Genomic DNA, 17,588 nt, shown 5'->3' with positions numbered 1-17,588 from the left:
AAATCAGCACATGGATAGCTGAGCACAGAGTGAGCGCTGAATGCATAATATCAGAGTGAAATCAAGCAAACTATGAATGATGATCACACAGCTGACGGGAGATTTGAATGAGAGAATGAGATACTGAATAGAGCACGGTCAGTTAGCAGTGCAACAGATGTGAGCATAATGCTTTTTTCAACGCATGACAGCATCCTTTTATACATTTAGAGAAAGAAAGGCATTAAGGCTGACCATTTTGTCATTGCATTTTAGTTGATCTTTTGAAGCATTCAAATATCAGGATGTCCATCCTTGTGTTCATTTATTTGTTTGCGGTTCAAACATCAACAAATCTACATATTAGTGTTGTCAAAAAAAAAGTTTCCACCATAATTTGCAAATAAATTCTTTAAAAATCCTACAATGTGATTTTCTGGATTTTTTTTCTCATTTTGTCTCTCATAGTTGAGGATACCTATGATGAAAATTACAGGCCTCTCTCATCTTTTTAAGTGGGAGAACTTGCACAATTGGTGGCTGACTAAATACTTTTTTCCCCCACTGTATATATATATATATATTAGGGCTGTCAGTTAAACACGTTAATCTAATTAATTAGTTATGAAAAAATAACGCAATTAAAATTTGAATGCAGTTAACGCACTGGCCCCGCCCCCAGACCTGTATGTCATCTTACATTTCATCTACATCATCTTATGTTTTTGTCTCATATTTATATCATAAGATATCATACGGGCAGGGAGAGCAGTATTACACGAGTGCTGTATTTGTCCCTAAAATCACGAGCTTAAATGTGATTTTATACAACAGTTGTGTTACATTTTAAACACAATATTATGTATAATTATATATTATATTATAATTTTGCAGAGAACATATTACCTTTAAAGCCATAGCAGAATTTTTGTGCGTCTCCGAGCAACACAGCAGTGTTTAGTTTCTGAATGAATCAGCCGTTTGAACAAATCGAATGAATGACTCATAAAGACATTTCCATTTGCATTTAGTCATTTTGCAGACGCTTTTATCAAAAGCAACTTACAATTGGGGAATACATAAAGCAATTCATCTTAAAGAGGCAAACAGTCACAGTAAGCGCTTGCAATACCAAATTTCAGGCATTGTTTAAATCAGTACAAGCTAGAAAGGGAAGGAATAAATAATGAGAAAGACAAAGTTTTTTTTTTTTTTTTTAATTTAGGATGAAGTCGATTTGAAAGAGATGAGTTTTCAGCTGTCGCTTGAAAATTGTCAGGGATTCAGCATTCCGGATAGGGATGGGAAGATCATTCCACCAGCCAGGAATGGTGAATGAGAATGTTCTGGAAAGTGATTTTGAGCCTCTCTGTGATGATACCACAAGGCATCGCTAACTAGTGGATCTCAGACTTCTGGAGGGGATGTAGATTCGTAATAGTGAGTGGAAGTAGGCGATTGCTGAGCCTGAGGCTGTTCTATATGCAAGCATCAATGTCTTGAACTTGATGCGAGCCCCAACTGGTAGCCATTGCAAGGAGATAAGGAGAGGTGTAACATGTAACATGAGAGGTGTAACATTTACCGCCACCTGCTGGCAGATTTAGTTTCTTATTTAGAGTATCATTTAGGGGTGGGAGATATGGCCAAAATATCATATCACGTTTTTTTTTTTTAAAGAAATATCACGATTCTTTGTCATGTCGGTTTTTACCATTTTGCAAGCTGTCTGAGCATTACAGCTAATTTCTATATCAGTGGTTTTCAACCTGTGGGCCACGGCCCACTATTGCAGGGGGGCTGCTAATTACTATTAAAAGAAATAATAATATTGTTAATATATGTAAAAATTTATGTAAAAAAAGTCATAACAAAAATAATGTGTTTTTTGAACATTAAAGCATGTCAACATATTCTGTTACACCAAATACACTAAATAATGATCTTTAAAAAAGCATCATATGACCCCTTTAATTTCATATATATAATTAAATAAAAAATAAATATTAAACTGTTACTTTGCTTACACTATTCGAGCTCGCTGATTGGTTTAAGAATAAACCGCCAATCCTAAATATTTTTGCTGCATATGCTACAGAACAGCAGATTCAAACATGGATAAATGGCTGTCAACAGGGTCGCTGAAAAGAACAAATGCAGATGTTTCTCCATCTACAAGTAAGCCTGACACTGAAAAGACTCTAAATAAATCTAAAAGAAAATACAGTAGTGACTATCTAGCGCAAGGCTTCACATGTGTGGGAGCGGAGAACAAGCAGCTACCGCTCTGCGTTGTTTGCTCAAAAGTCTTATCAAATGAAGCTTTGAAACCGAGCAAACTACGACGACACTTGGAGACTAAGCACAGTGAATATGTGTCCAAGCCTAGAGTTTTTTGAGAACAAACTGAAAAAAAAACTATTGAAACTGTGTTCTCTGGCAACGACAACATTAAAGCAGTGGAGGCATCTTATCGTGTAGCAAAGCTCATCACAAAGGCTGGAAAACCTCACACAATTGGTGAAAATTTTATTTTACCTGCCACGAAAGAAATGGTTGGCGTGATGTGTGGAGAAAAGGCCCGCAAGCAGTAAAATCTGATTTCACTTTCAGATAACACAGTTGAGAGAAGAATAATGAAATGGCAGATGACATAACTCAGAAGTTGGTTAAAAACATTCGATAGAGTCCCTTTTATGCCCTACAGGTATATGCATCGACCGATATAGCAAACCTTTCCAACCTCATTGCTTATGTATGGTATGTACGTACATAACGGAGAATTACAAGAGGATTTCCTTTTCTGTAAGTTGCTGCCGACTCAATCAACTGCCGAAGCCATATTTTATATTTTGAATGCATTTATTGTTCATTGCCAGTTCATTCAATAAAGACAGTTAACAATCTAGTTTCTGAGTACTCAGTTATTAACCCAACAAATAGCGGGGTCAGTTAATTTTTTTGCAGTGGGCCGCGGAAACATATGTGTTTGGTTGTGTGGGCCGCGAGTTGAAAATGTTAAAAAATAAGAACAAAAAGGTACATATTATAAATACACATATTATACAAATAAAACAAACAGTGCTTTATTTTAAGGTACAATAGGTGTATTTAGCAGGAGCATTCAAGAAATTGAATGAACAAATATAAAAAGTAAAACAAATTTTTTTAAACCTGAATGAGTTTCTTTCTTCTGCTGAACATAAATGCTATTTTGAAGAACGTGGAAAACCAAACAGTTGCTGGTCCACAGTGACTTAGTATTTATTTCCTACCATCAAATTCAATGTGGACCAGCAACTGTTTGGTTACCCACATTCTTCAAAATATCTTTTGTGTTCAGCCCAAGAAAGAAATTAGTACAGGTTTGGGACAACATGTAAGTAAATAATAACAGAAAATAATTTTAGGGTGAACTATACCTTTAATGACAGTTGGCGGCATGTTTAATAGGCTACTCTCCCTTTAAAGTCGGCATGAAACGGAAGTTGCGATTGTCTTTTCTTCTCTACTGTGACGTATATCCGAGTGAAACGGTATCTGAAATGATAGGGCGGGACTTGATTTCGTCCTTCTGGAATTGATTGGATCGTTGGAAGTTGGGGCGTTGCAAACAAAATTGAGGCAGATCTGAATGCCAGTTTGCAGTTAGTGGTGGGGGATTTCTCTCCACTGGATTCACAGCCGACGCCCAAGCATGAATACATGTTTTATTTATTAAGGATGACGACGACGATCAACGGCACAAAATATGCCCAAACAGGGCGTGCGAGAGAGAGAGAGAGAGAGAGAGAGAGAGACTGCCTGAATGACTGAGCACGTCCTCCATCAGGTTAAGTCATATTCATGAAAAAAATTAGTTTGCGATGTCCTAAGAGTAATGTTGTCGTAATATCCTAATATCTTTTCAATGTTTAGGGGTAACGTACTCCCTCATGACTGGTGTCAGTGCTATAAAGTGAAGCATCAGCTTCAGCTTTTCTCCGTGTCGTTTATCCCCTCACGTCACTAGCTCTGCCCTTGCACCATAGCTCGTGACCGGAAGAGAAGATGAGTCGTTTTGAGGGGGAGGGGAGGTTAACGTTTTTGATTAAAGATTAAGAGGGCACATGAATAAAAAAAAAAAATTAAGTGCACGGATAAATTATTTATAATAAACGCTACAGTATTCCATAAAAAAAATAAGAATTTTCTATTTTGATTTCATGGTGACTTTAAGAGCTGCGCGCATCTAATATACAGCCACGCATCTGTTTTTCTCTCAACTGTTTACTTTCATTTTAGACATAATCAACTGAGTCTATATGTAAACCTTGTGTGTTTTGACAGTATTAGCGCAAAAGATAACTTAGTTCACTAATTAGGAACTATTTGACAGGTTTTTTTTTTAGTTTGCATGCTTCGGGTGTAGGCGCTAAGAAAAAGCGCAAGCAAGAACAGCACGCAAATGAAACGTTTAACCGGCAAGGCTTTAAAGCAGATGCAAATAATGTAATTTTGTGATTGCCAATAAGTGCAGTGTCTCGTGAGAGTAACTCTACCACTAAGTTATTTGTAATGTCTACTTGATACTTTCTCATTTAACACAAAATAGCTTTAAATAATCTTTTGTGGATATTTTCACAGTCAAATCTATTTTGCGATTAATTAGATTAATTAATTGACACATCATGTAATTAATTAGATTAAATATATATATATATATTTAAGATACACATTGATTCTCAATAATAGAAACTGTTTCAATACAGTTTCGACACATTGATTCCAGTTGTGCTTTTTCACTTTTTCTTTCTTTACTTTTTCTCTGACAGTAAACTGACATACAGAAGTGTGTGTGTGTGTGTGTGTGTTTTAATTAAGTGTATAAGTTATATAGTATATAGTTTTACTTAAATATGTCCATTGTCCACTACTGAGAAGCTTTTGTAAACCTCACAGAAACTTAAAGGTCTCTCTGAAGTCTTCTGCCAAAATAAAGGATTTAACTCTTACAATTGAATAATTTAAGATGTAAGTATTGTCACTATACTACTGTAGTGTAAAGTAATTAAATTATAAAGCATTTGTAATTTTACAGTGCAGTTGTATTCCAATAGTAATATATTATATTATGTCTAAATTATTATTATTATTAATATTATTATTACGCCTGCATTTTCATATTTTTATATTTTAAATGCTCCTTTTGTGTCAATTTGGTAAAAAGCAAAAAGTGATCACTATCTATTATAAGCATTTAGTTAACGATTGATTATTTTTGTTAACGATGTTGATTGTTGTTGCAGTAAATTATCTGTTATGTACTTTGTAACAATAGCTGTTCTATCCTGGGCAAAAAACAACAACAACACCTTTTTACAATTCTCGAGAACAATAGAAAATTATTGATATACATATCAAATATCATCAAAATTGGAGAAAAATATTGAGATAATTTTTTTAGCTATATTTCCTAGCCCAAGTCAACAGCAAATTAAATTAGATGTAGTTCAAATTGTATGCCCTTAATATTTCCCTGTGGTATTGAATATGTATGGTATTCCATCAAAGGAATATAAGGTATTCCATCAAAGCTAAAAATTTAAATGTCATGACAACATTTCAATACATCAAGTAGACATATTCCTTTTGCTGTACTTTCATGCTGATTTGTTCCATCTATCCATCCTAAGTAGACTAAACTAGATTTTATATTCACTGTGCAAACATCACTGTGTTTAGTGTTATTTTTAGCACCCTGCTGCAGTTGCCAGTGTTTTGATTAGCTGCTAGGGTGTAGCTAGTTAGTTCCCTCAGCCCTAGAAAAAAAATATTTTATATCTTTAATTCTTTTTGCCAGTATCTGTCTCTCTACCTCTGGTTTGAGGTCTCGGTGTACGACTCCAGCCTCATGCATGTAGCTGACCGCAGACACCAGACTCTTCATCAGCTGACTGGCCTCCCATTCTGCAAACATCTTCTTTTTCCTTATTCGCTCCAACAGCTCTCCACCACGCAACAACTCCATAACCAGATACGTGTGATACTGCGAGAGATGGAACAGAGAAAATAGGAACAAAAATAAGAAAGAAGTGATATACAGGGGGTAGTAAAAAGCTATAAAAAGACAAGTAACAGTGTAAAACATGTGACCAGGTATGTATACATATTACTTTTTGCTTAAAAACAGCCGAATGTCTTCATTTTGATAGCTAGGTACTGTATGTGTGGCATACCTGATCAGTATAGATCTCATGGAGCGTGACGATGTTGGGGTGAGATTCACACTGGCGTAGTGCTGCTATCTCTTTCTGAGTCATGGCCTCCATCCTGCAACAGCAGAAAAACTATGAGTTGGGGTGTGCAATATGTTTCATCTATGATAAAGTCGTAATTGTTGTTTTAATGATGTGCATTATCGAGTATGTCACTCGCTTTGCAAAAACCAAAGCATGCCAAGAGTTCACATATTCACTGCATGATGTAGCCTATTAGAACACAGTTAGAAAGTCATTTCAGAGTAACACATAGAGGTGTTTCATTACTGAATGAATCTGCATTTCTGAATGATTCAATAACCTAGGGACCTCCTCGACTAAGGATTTTTCTGGTCGACTAGTAGTCGTTCATTTTAAGCGTTAGTCGACTAATCGTACGTTTATTAATAAACCATTTAAATCATTATTATGAGCCTTTAATTGCCTACAAAGCCTAATAAGCGCTCATGCACACGCATAAAGCGTGCCACAGCGCACCGGCAGAAGTAATGATTATGAATGTGTCAGGCAAAAACAGTAAGGAGACTGCATTGACATTTTAATATTTCTTTGTTCTCGGTTTAAGAGATGAAGTCGGAAACACTGACTCATCATCTCCGCAGTAGTGATGCGCCTGTATGCAGGTTTCATACGGATTACATAATCGGAGAATATTTGTTTTCCATTTGAATTGGTTCATCTGAAAGTAGACATTTCACTCTATAGATATGTTTTTTAAGTCTGTAAGGTAAAGATATACACTGCGTTTCGCGTTCAAGTTCACAGACCGAGACAGCAGAAAGCGCATCCTGTCTGCTTTCATTATTTCACAATAGCGCGATTTGTTTTTTAGTGTGAGTGCACACAAATAAACAGAGTCTTTACAGATTCGAAAGATGTATTACTTTTATCTGTATGACCAAAAATTAGCAGTATTTTAGGAGCAAGTGAGCGCACCGGCGCCTCCATCTGTCCTGCAGTGAGCATTACTGTTCAGCTTCCCACAGACACTATAGCGCACATTTCTCTAGGTTAACATTACATTGAGCGGCCATGTAAAGTTGCTAATACTTACATATTTCAGATAAGCCACATCTGAGGTCGATGAATGATGGCGAGCATTTGGATGTCCTGCCTGATGTACTGTATTACCATAGACTAGCCGTTAACGATCTGTTAGTTATGGACTGCGTGACTTCGCCTGTGGATTTTTTTTTTTCTGCGACTAAATACAATTTTGGTTGACCAGGCCTCTTTTGGTCGACTAACGATTTGTTACAATAACCCATTCATAAAGACAGCTACTTGCTTAGTTTCTAAATGAATCAGCCATTTTAGGTCTTGTTTACAACATGGTATTACGTTGCATTTTTGTCAGTCACAACAGGTTTACATACAGGTGTAAACGTGGGATGAAACAAAAGTAGTCAAATACAAATTTGATCAGATTGCTTTTACAGTATAGTGCAGATGCTCATGTGGTTAAATGCATTAAAACAGCCACAAAAGACTGCCTACTCTCTGCACACTGACCTGATTCTTAAACATTATGAGACGATTTCTTTTTGTCAATATCAAACACCTCTAGTGCTAAGACTAAAGCACTGTTGGAAATAAAATGTCTTATGGCTGGTGTTTGGGAACACACTGTATAGGCCCACTCTACTACGCTATGGGAAGTTATTGTGTTATGAATTAGGCTGAACTTTTTAGTGAGAAGTTCTCCTGTGCATATAAATATGAATAATCTCATGCAATTATTAGTGAATTACACATTCTTTGACTTGGTAACTATGTTAGTAGTCACTTAGGACAATAATGAATTTATTGTTGATTTATTACTTCACAGCATCCCAGTCTCTCATTATATTACAACTGGAACGCAATCTCATAAACTTATAAACTTTTTGCTCTCTTGTGCTGCTGCTGAATAATAGTGAAGCAAACACTGTTTAAGAGACACTGTAGTTCTCCAAAAACAGTCTAAATAATTCAGAATTTAGAGCAAACACTAATATTCAACTAAAATGAGGAAAAAGGTACTTTTCTTTATTTTTTTAAATCATGCTGAGAAAATCTAATTATTTATTCTTGATCAATTTGTTTTACTTTACTAAAAATTTTCATATTCTTTTACATTGAAGTGGCCTTCCATAATTTTTCCACTAAAAATGGGTGCATCAATTTTTAGAATATCATGTTATTGGTTTTTTCTTTTCTTTTAAAGCTCAACCCATATCTTAATTAATTTGTGGAAACCTCAAATAGTGACTCAAGCAATGACATAAATGTGGTTTGGCAATTAACACATTTGGTTTAATGTCTCTACCTTCTGCTGATGATTTTTACAGCATACTCCTGGCCACTCTGCCTGTGTCTGCACTTCCTGCAGACAGAAAAACTACCCTCGCCCAGTGGAGCCCCCTGCAGGCACAGCTCATAGTGGTGAAAGAACTGGGAGTCCTGAAAAAGACAGAAGAAACAATTCCGTTTAACCTTTTTTTACCACCTAAAAAAATAATAATTTCTAAATTCTCTTTCAAAGATTGTTTTGGAGGTGTCGTTTACCTTTAGCATAGCACTGCGCTGAACTGTAGCAGAACCAGGCCTGTCAACATTCACATGAGCATCCAGAACATCCGCCATCACCACATTCTTATTGAACAAGATAGAAGGAGCCACAAAAGAGTAGCCCTGAGAGCAAGAGAGGACAGAATCACTACAGAGTTACAGAGTACATCTAAAATCCCTTCTGAAAAAAATGGTCTGGTTTTAGCTAATCTGAAAGAATATTCTATTCTCAAAAAAAAAAAAAATGTCCCATCAAAAAAAAAAAAAAAAAGATTTGAAATTATATGAATATAAGTCAATTATTTCCTTAAGCTGGTCTAGCTGGTCTTCCAGACTGGTTAGGCTGGTGTTTAGCTGGTTAGACTGGTCTGTTTTGTTTAAACTCTATTTCCCAGCAGGAATGTGTAAAAACCATATAAAACATCATGGAACAGGGTATACATGACAAAGAAGGTGTTACAATAAAGTGTGTGTGTGTGAGACATGATCGGGTGTTTGGCTATTAAGTTACAAAGCTGTACTGCATCTGTGTGTGTATGTGTGAAGTGACACTATCTGTTGATATTAATAATGGAGGGCTGTGGCAGGAAATGGGATGTAATCTACTGTATGCATGTGTTTGTCTCCATGAAAGGGGCACAGGGACAGGTGTGTTTGTATGTGCGAGTACCTGAAACAGACGGTCTGTACTAGGTGGTGTGCTGGCAGGAGAATAGACCGGCTCCATTCCTGTAAACTCCTCTGCAAAGTTACCCACATCCAACTCATTACGCAGTTCTGGTCGGAATGGACTCTGAACCTTTTTCTCAGCCAAGTCGGACCAGTTTAAACCCTGAAGAGATCAATCAAATGAGATGCGTGACAACCTCAAAAAGTATGTGGACACTTAAAACACTTATCATTGTATCAGATCAAGTATCAAGTGTCATTTGATTTGATTTGTTTGTTTTAAACATTCTACATTTTTCAGATCAAACATTTTATATGAAGAAAATTGTTGTGATTTTAAATGATGAATCAATAGATATGCAGTTCAGAATGAATACTTAATATTCAGACACTTTTGTTTGTGAAACCAAAAATCACTTTGGTCTTAAATTTCTCATATAAGAGAAACTAACATTTTACTACACCTGAAAATAAAAGAGTTTGATGTACATTGAAAACACACTCTAACTTTCTCAGTTTTGGAAGGAAAAGCATTTACTGAAGCTACGTTTCAAAAATTGTTATGAAGATCTGTGATTTTCTTTTCATTAATTAACACATACAGCCTTAACCAAGGTCTAGGTTCCTTCAGTCTTTAAGAAGTGGGTGATGCGACCTACTTTACTAACGTACTGTGACACATTTCCAAGAGAAACAGCTTACTGAATGAGAAAAAATGGACGGGACTTAAAAGGGTCATATGATGCTATTTTAAAGATAATTATTTGGTGTATTTGGTGTAATGTTCAAAAAACGCATTATTTTTCAAATACTGTACATTATTGTAGGTCCTCTATGCCCCGCCTCTCTCAAACGCATAGTTTTCAACAAAGCCCCCTCCTTTGACAAGCGCAGTCTGCTCTGATTGGCCAGCTGACCCAGTGCATAGTTAATGGCCGAACACCACAAGCATGCGTTCGGAAATGTAACGCCCCTTACCATAATTGTGAGCTTCAGCTTTCAAAGTAAATATCAAGACAGTTAATAATGTAGCTAGTTTTACCATCAGTTCAAGCCCGAAAGGGCAACAGAGTCGCGTGACAGACACAGTGATGATGCAGTACACAAGCCGCGGTTAAGACAGCTGACGTGCTATTATTTCTGACAGGCAGTTCACTCTCCTGTGATGTGACCCTGTTCCCCTAACACATACACACACACGACGCATTACTCTGCGCTGCGCAAAACTCCGCATTTGAACAGTCAATAGCAAATACTTAAACTAATAACAAAACAAAGGCCTACTTACAGTCGCTGATTCAGAAGCGCCAAATTGTCATAGCAAAGTCGGAATTTACCCTTTTTTTTTTTTTTCTTTCTTTTTAAATAGCCTTTGTGCACAGCCAGCCTTGTACTCTTCTAGGTTCAAAAAACTGTCGTCCATAAAATGCGTTGCACAAATTCGAACATCTGGGTTGTGCTGTTCTGTTGTAAATAAATCTTAACCAATGATTCCTAATTGCATCTACTTGAATTAATGATTATAGAAATTATTTTACCTTGCATTATTAAATTATTATATTAACCATAGGCCTAGGCTTCCGGACTGTATTGCACACGATGTAGACCGCATTTGAATGAAGTTTATCATGAATAAATGTTACAAAGTATATAAAATAAAATAGGCCTACAAAAATGATTTTTATGATTATAAAATCATATTTTTTCCGTAATATTCGCTTATTATTATTATTAGTTATATTTTTATATTCGTTATGCATTTGATTTATTTTCCTTTCATTAAGATCTCTTTCCTCTCTGAATAGTTTTGTAAATAATAGCCTACTGTAAATGCCCGACACACCAATAAATCTTTGATTATACTATTTGACTTTTTTTTTACTGGAAGTGCAAAAGGTTTAAAGGTTGAAATTAACATACGTTTTATTTTATTTTGGCTAAGTAATAGATTATAATTATAAATACTATAGTGTTTCGTTGAGGAATTAATCATTTGTGCAGTTTAATTTGTAAATGCTCATTTATCGTCACATACGAGAGTAAATACAATCATAAAATCAAAACTATATTAGCATAATTGTCAGGTGTTTACAGTATTTGCAAAATATATGGTAGCATATTATTAATACTAGCATAATTATACAGAAGGTTAATTAGGTAAAGCACTACACAAATTAGGCCTAAAAGAGGAAATGAGTAGGGCTGCCCTCAACTAAAAGATTTTTCTGGTTGACTAGCAGTCATTCAATTTTAAGCATTAGTCATCTAATCGCACGTTTATTACTAAACTCATTTAAATAATTATAATGAGCCTTTAATTGCCTACATAGCCTAATAAGTGCTCAAGTGCACACATAAAGCTGGCAAGAGCTGGCAACAGCGCACCGGCAGACGTTATGATTATGAATGTGCAGGGCTGGGTATCGTTCAAAAATTTTCAATATCGATACCGATACCTTGACTTCAATACCGGTTCCTGAATGATACTTTTTTCGATACCAATTTTATGAAATCTATTTTAACAAGATTACATTATCTAAAAAAAAAAACTTTGGTTTTATTTTTCAGCTTGTTGATGTTTATACAGACTCAAAGCCACTGCACAAAGGAACAAAATGTAACAAACAAAAAATCAGTGCAAATAGTTTTAATAAATGGTCTTCAGTTTACACATCTGTTAGCTACATTTACACTAGTGCGTGTGACAGAATCACCTAGCTCAGACAGAATCGTAATTTCTATTCATTTTCTACTGATTTACTGATAAGCATTAGCAGTTTCTAGCGCTGTCTGCCTGTGCTCTCTCTTCCAAGATCGCTGCTCTGACTCAGAGGTTAATAATATTGCGTTTTGGTGTTTACATAGTTATTTTTGGTTTCTGATGTTTTAATCATGTTACTTGTCTGGCGTTAATGAAGAGTTAATGTCAAGCCCTGGAGTATATGTGTCGGGGCTCAGCCCCAGACGGCCCCGGCCCAATTTAAACCCTGGTCTTCTGTAGCATGATGCTACAGTGTGCATGAATGGTCACATAACACACGCTTTGGGTCTTGTAGTATGAACGGACATCTTCATATGATTGAAACTCTACACACCTCCCGCGCTACTCTCCATTGGAAATGAATGACTTTTGGTCTGTTGTTTGTCGGAGATAGTGGAAAGCCGGCTTGAAACGCAGTGGAAACCTCAGTATGACGAGGATCGTTTTCATTTTAAAACAAAAGCGCACCAGTGTAAATGTAGCCTTACAGCTACGGGGGCTGGGACGCATTCACACTAAATCCTCACGTGTGAGCCACATCTCTGAGTGTCACAGTCGCGGACCGACTGTGCAGACCTATCGTGTATTAGGCTATAGTAAGATACCACAAGCAGACTGCTCCGTACGTTTTCGCATCGCTCTCGCGGTTGTCAAACACTGATCGATCTGATCGAGACTAACCCCTTAGGTATCGAAATTTGGTACTCTCGAAACCCAGCTCTATGAATGTGTCATTTGTCCCTGGAAACATTAAGGAGGCTGCATTAACATTTTAATAATTTATTGAGAAACTAGTGCTTTCTGTGTTTTCAGGTTTAAGAGATGAAGTCGGCGACACTGACTCATCATCTCCGCAGTAGTGATGCGCCTGTATGCAGATTTAATACGGGTTACATAATCTGAGAATATTTGTTTTCCATTTGAATTAGTTCATTTGAAAGTAGACATTTCACTCTCTATAGATACATTTTTCTTGTCTGTAAGGCAAGTATATATGGAGTTTCGTGCAAGTTCAGAGAGACCGAGATGGCAGAAAGCGCATCCTGTTTGCTTTCATTATTTTACAAAAATGCAATCTTTTGTTGTTATTGTGAGCGCACACAAAAAAAACAGTGTCTTTACAGATTTGAAAGATGTATTACGATATTCTTATCTGTATGAGCAAAAATGAGGGAGTATTTTAAGAGCAAGTGAGCGCACTGGCGCCTCCACTGGTCATGCAGTGAGAGCGCACTAATTCAGCTTCCACACTCCGCAGACACTTCAATAGCGCATATTTTTCTGGGTTAGGTGGCCATGTAAAGTTGCTGCTACTAACATATTTCAGATGATAAGCCATATTTGAGATTGATGAATGATAGGCGAGCATTGGGGGCAGCCCGAAAAAATAAGCATATATAACAATAAATATAAAAATATAGCCCTAACCAGTTAATATTATTATTATAAGAATTCTAAGAATATTATAATATAATTATATTACAGTTAAGAAGTTGTGGCCATGAAAAATGGATATTGACTCGTTCCCTCAACATTGGATCTTGAGGCCACGACTTCACATTGCGTGGCTACAACAGGATTTTGTTACAAAAAAATTATCTCGCACCCACGACACAGCACATTCCCATGAGTTAATATGCCGTGGCTACGACAAAACTAAATGAACCGAACATGTCCCCTCCCGGTCACCGTAGAATGGCTTTCCTGAGGTAAATACGATCTATACAATTTTACAACCTGTTATAGCATATCCACGTTGTGTGCACGAAAGAGATACATTGTCAAACTGAGCCACTGGAGAAGCGCTAATTAAATGTCACCATTTTGATCAATGATTTGTGCCCTTACAAAACTGTTTTGATCTAAACTAAAAATCTATTTTCGATCATCAAACTTTCTACATCACTACAATGATTACAACAACATTAAACACAGAGTTAAGGTGTGAGGAATAAAAACAGCTGAAAAGCAAAAAGAAAGCAGATGGAATGAAGAGAGAACCTTAAAGAAAGGATGAGACTTAATCTCCTCGGCTCCTCTGGGACCAGAGCCCAGTCTTTTATGAGGGTCCTTCACCAGTAACTTTCGCAGTAGATCCTGCGCCAAGGGGCCAATGATCGAGGGGAATGGAGGCTCACAGCGCAGGATGCGCCTGTCAGAGACAGAATGTTCATTTAATTCTGTGAAATAACTTATCTGATGCAGCCGTAACAACAGTTGTTATCACTGGGAGTTTAAACACTGTGGCAGTTCAATGTGTATCTGGACGTTTGGATAAAATCATTAGAGTCATGGAGGTTTGCCCATGTGCGAGCGAGACTCACTTGGACACCTCACTCTGGGAATTTCTCTCTCCCTCCAGAGTGAACGGAGACGCTCCCGTCAACAGCTCAAACATAAGAATCCCCAAACTCCACCAGTCCACTGCCTACAGACAGGAAGACATACACGTCATGCTTTATCACTCATTAATCAGAATTTGGTGAATCTCACAAAATCCTGTCAACAGACCTATTCAGACAGTAATTGTTTCTCATGGGGCCGTATGGTAATTTCAACATTTACACGGGCCAGACGGTGTTTTTATTGCCATTCGAATCCAAAATGTTGGTGTTTGTCTTCCACTGCCAGCATAAAAATTCCCAGCCAAATTACCTGCTGCTTTTGACTGTCCAAAATCTGTTTTATAAATCCTTTTTGCCACTACCAAGACCCGTATGGTAACTAATGTGCTTTGTGATAATATGCATGGGTTTTAAATACAGATAATTTTATTACAGAAATGCTGAAAACTTAATGAGAATAATATTACATCACTGCTTCAATACAGTGAGTGGGAACTGTTAAAAATAAAATGAAAAAAAGAGAACAAACTTTTGAAATGGGCCATCATTATAGTGTGCATTATATTTTTTAAATATTCATTATATACATTTATATAATGTAGGGCTTAGACAACTAATCATTTTACTAGTCAAACAAATAGCCATGTCTAGCGTGTACCTTATAAGAGTTTGAATTAACTTGTTTCTGGTCATTTCCACTTTTTTAAAATGACAACTATCATTTTGAAAAGAAAATGCAAGACACAAAACGATTTAACCTATACTGCTAATTTTCCTATTTTTAAAAGGATATTTAAATAACCAAATCATAAACAGGATATTATTTTCTATTATAAACTTAAATAAATGTGCTCCTCCAACATGAATAACATGCCATCTGAATGTTTTATCACTGAGGTGTGTCACGGCATAACATTTATTGATTAAAGGTTACAGGTGACATGCAAATGTATTTCTACAGATGCCCTCATGAGAAACGATTACCATCCAAATAGGGTCAAAAACATGTCCGAGTCATATTTTTGATGAAAATCAAATGTATATTTTGCAAAATATATATATTTTTAAAAATGCAAATTTGACAGAAAATTCTCATTACTAAAAAGTCATCAATCTAATGTAAAAAAAATTTTTTTTTAAATCTCATTACTGTGAAAAAAAAGATGCAAACTATCACAGCTTAACATGCATGAAAGTAAAATATGCTTAAGACATTTGTAGGTGATTGCAATAATGAGAATCATGTTTGTAAATAATGATAAATACAAACTAAAAAAAGATGAATACATTATATTATATTTTATTTGGTAAAGTGCTTAATTATCAAGAAAATGAATTTCACAATGCAAAAAAATCCAAATTTTTGATTCTCTATTTTCTTTTCATTATCTGAAATTAAATGTTTTAATATGACAAAATAATTTTGTGAGATTTGTCAACTAATTTTCTCTCCTCTCACCTTGCCATGGCCAGCTTTTCCTCTGATGATTTCTGGTGCCATGTACTCTATAGTGCCACAGAATGAGTAAGTCCTCTCTTTCTACGCGTGAACAAAACATAGCAGCATGAGAACTGCACACTGGATTACAACATGGATGCAATTGAAAAAATATATATAAATACAAACTACAGTTATTATTTGTTAGCTTTTATTTTCTCACCTCCTCTTCTAGAAACTCCTTACTCAGCCCAAAGTCTGTCAGAACCAGATGACCATCACTGTCTAATAAGATGTTCTCCAGCTTAATGTCCCGGTACACAATGCCAAGCTGAAAACACAAGATCAAATAAAGTACAGCAAAACTGATAATATTTATATCTTAATTTAAACCATAAATCTCATCATAATCTCTTTTTATAGATTTAGAAGTTTGAACTTAACCGTTAAACTCAGTTTAGTAAAAAATGACTAAACAGGTTGGATAATAAAATATTATTGATAATTCTAAATAATTAAATTTCTCCCAAACAGTAATTATAAATGACTTCTTTTCCTGCCTGCATTTTATTTACAAATAATTAAGGCATAAAAATGTTAAACTAAATAATTGTATGGTAAAGTGTATGGTTTTTCAGCATATTTAATTAATTGTATAAGTGAATTTAACTCCACTAACTTACATATGCATAAGCGTGTAAGTGCTTATCAATGAAAGTGTGGGCAGCAGATACTCCAGTAGATGTTAGTACCTTGTGCAGATGCTCCAGGGCTAGGATGATTTCTCCCACGTAGATCCTCACCTCATCCTCTGAGAAATGATCTCTCTGATACAAGTGAGTAAACATCTCTCCTCCACTCACATAGTCTTCCGAAACAAACACACACTCACAACATTTTCCAAAAACACAAATTTTCTAAAAGACAAATAGCTAGAGCTAAATAACTATGGGTGGGTGGCATGACCAGTGTCTTACATCATGGTGTATAAGTCAGTTTACATCACAGTAATGGTAAATAGCACAACATAGTTAATTTTGCTGAACTCAAAAACCATATATTTGACCCAATTATATAGTAATGTCATAGGCATAACCAGCAATAACTGGCATTTGAAATAAAAACATTTTTATTTGGAACAGATATTAATATGATTCACGACAAATAAATAAGTCTTGCAGCTTGTTATTTTAGAATCATTTATATACTATTATGTTTATTAATATTTAGAATATTTGAATATTCAAGCTTATTTTTTTATATTTCAGTTTCCATTTTAATTTTAGATTTTTTTGTAAATGTGTGATTTTGGAATTTTTATTAGTTGTTTTTTATTTTTTATTTTTATTTTGTTCGTTTTTATTTTGTTTTGTTTATTAGTTCTTTTTTTATATTACTATTTAAGTTTAATTTGTTTCAGTTTTATTTTTATTTTTATTTTAGTTCTAGTTTGTTTTGTTTCAACTTAAACTTATTTCATTTATTTACCAAGGAAACATTCCCAATTTTCTAAATTTATTTTAATTCCTAAATTAATTTTAGCTTAGCTTACTTTCAATTAACAAAAATGTTTTTAATATTTTTAG

The 17,588-nt window shown here is 35.4% G+C and overlaps 1 protein-coding gene across 3 annotated transcripts in view; it reads right to left on the bottom strand.

Annotated features, from left to right (window-relative positions):
* Positions 1 to 17,588, bottom strand: part of rps6ka4 (ribosomal protein S6 kinase, polypeptide 4) — a 34,863-nt gene that overhangs the window by 12,181 nt on the left and 5,094 nt on the right. For all 3 annotated transcript variants that reach the window (XM_016252937.1, XM_016252938.1, XM_016252939.1), the window contains exons 5-14: positions 16,755 to 16,870; positions 16,226 to 16,333; positions 16,024 to 16,104; positions 14,544 to 14,647; positions 14,221 to 14,371; positions 9,460 to 9,621; positions 8,787 to 8,912; positions 8,548 to 8,681; positions 6,198 to 6,291; positions 5,837 to 6,007 (exon numbers count right to left, since the gene is read on the bottom strand). In XM_016252937.1, coding sequence (XP_016108423.1) covers positions 5,837 to 6,007; positions 6,198 to 6,291; positions 8,548 to 8,681; positions 8,787 to 8,912; positions 9,460 to 9,621; positions 14,221 to 14,371; positions 14,544 to 14,647; positions 16,024 to 16,104; positions 16,226 to 16,333; positions 16,755 to 16,870 — 1,247 coding nt within the window. The remainder of the gene's footprint in view (positions 1 to 5,836; positions 6,008 to 6,197; positions 6,292 to 8,547; positions 8,682 to 8,786; positions 8,913 to 9,459; positions 9,622 to 14,220; positions 14,372 to 14,543; positions 14,648 to 16,023; positions 16,105 to 16,225; positions 16,334 to 16,754; positions 16,871 to 17,588) is intronic.

The sequence above is a fragment of the Sinocyclocheilus grahami genome, unplaced genomic scaffold (assembly GCF_001515645.1).
Source record: "Sinocyclocheilus grahami isolate Dianchi unplaced genomic scaffold, SAMN03320097.WGS_v1.1 scaffold1140.1, whole genome shotgun sequence".
In the NCBI taxonomy this organism is placed as follows: domain Eukaryota; kingdom Metazoa; phylum Chordata; class Actinopteri; order Cypriniformes; family Cyprinidae; genus Sinocyclocheilus; species Sinocyclocheilus grahami.
This window is presented reverse-complemented; position numbering and strand designations above follow the sequence as displayed.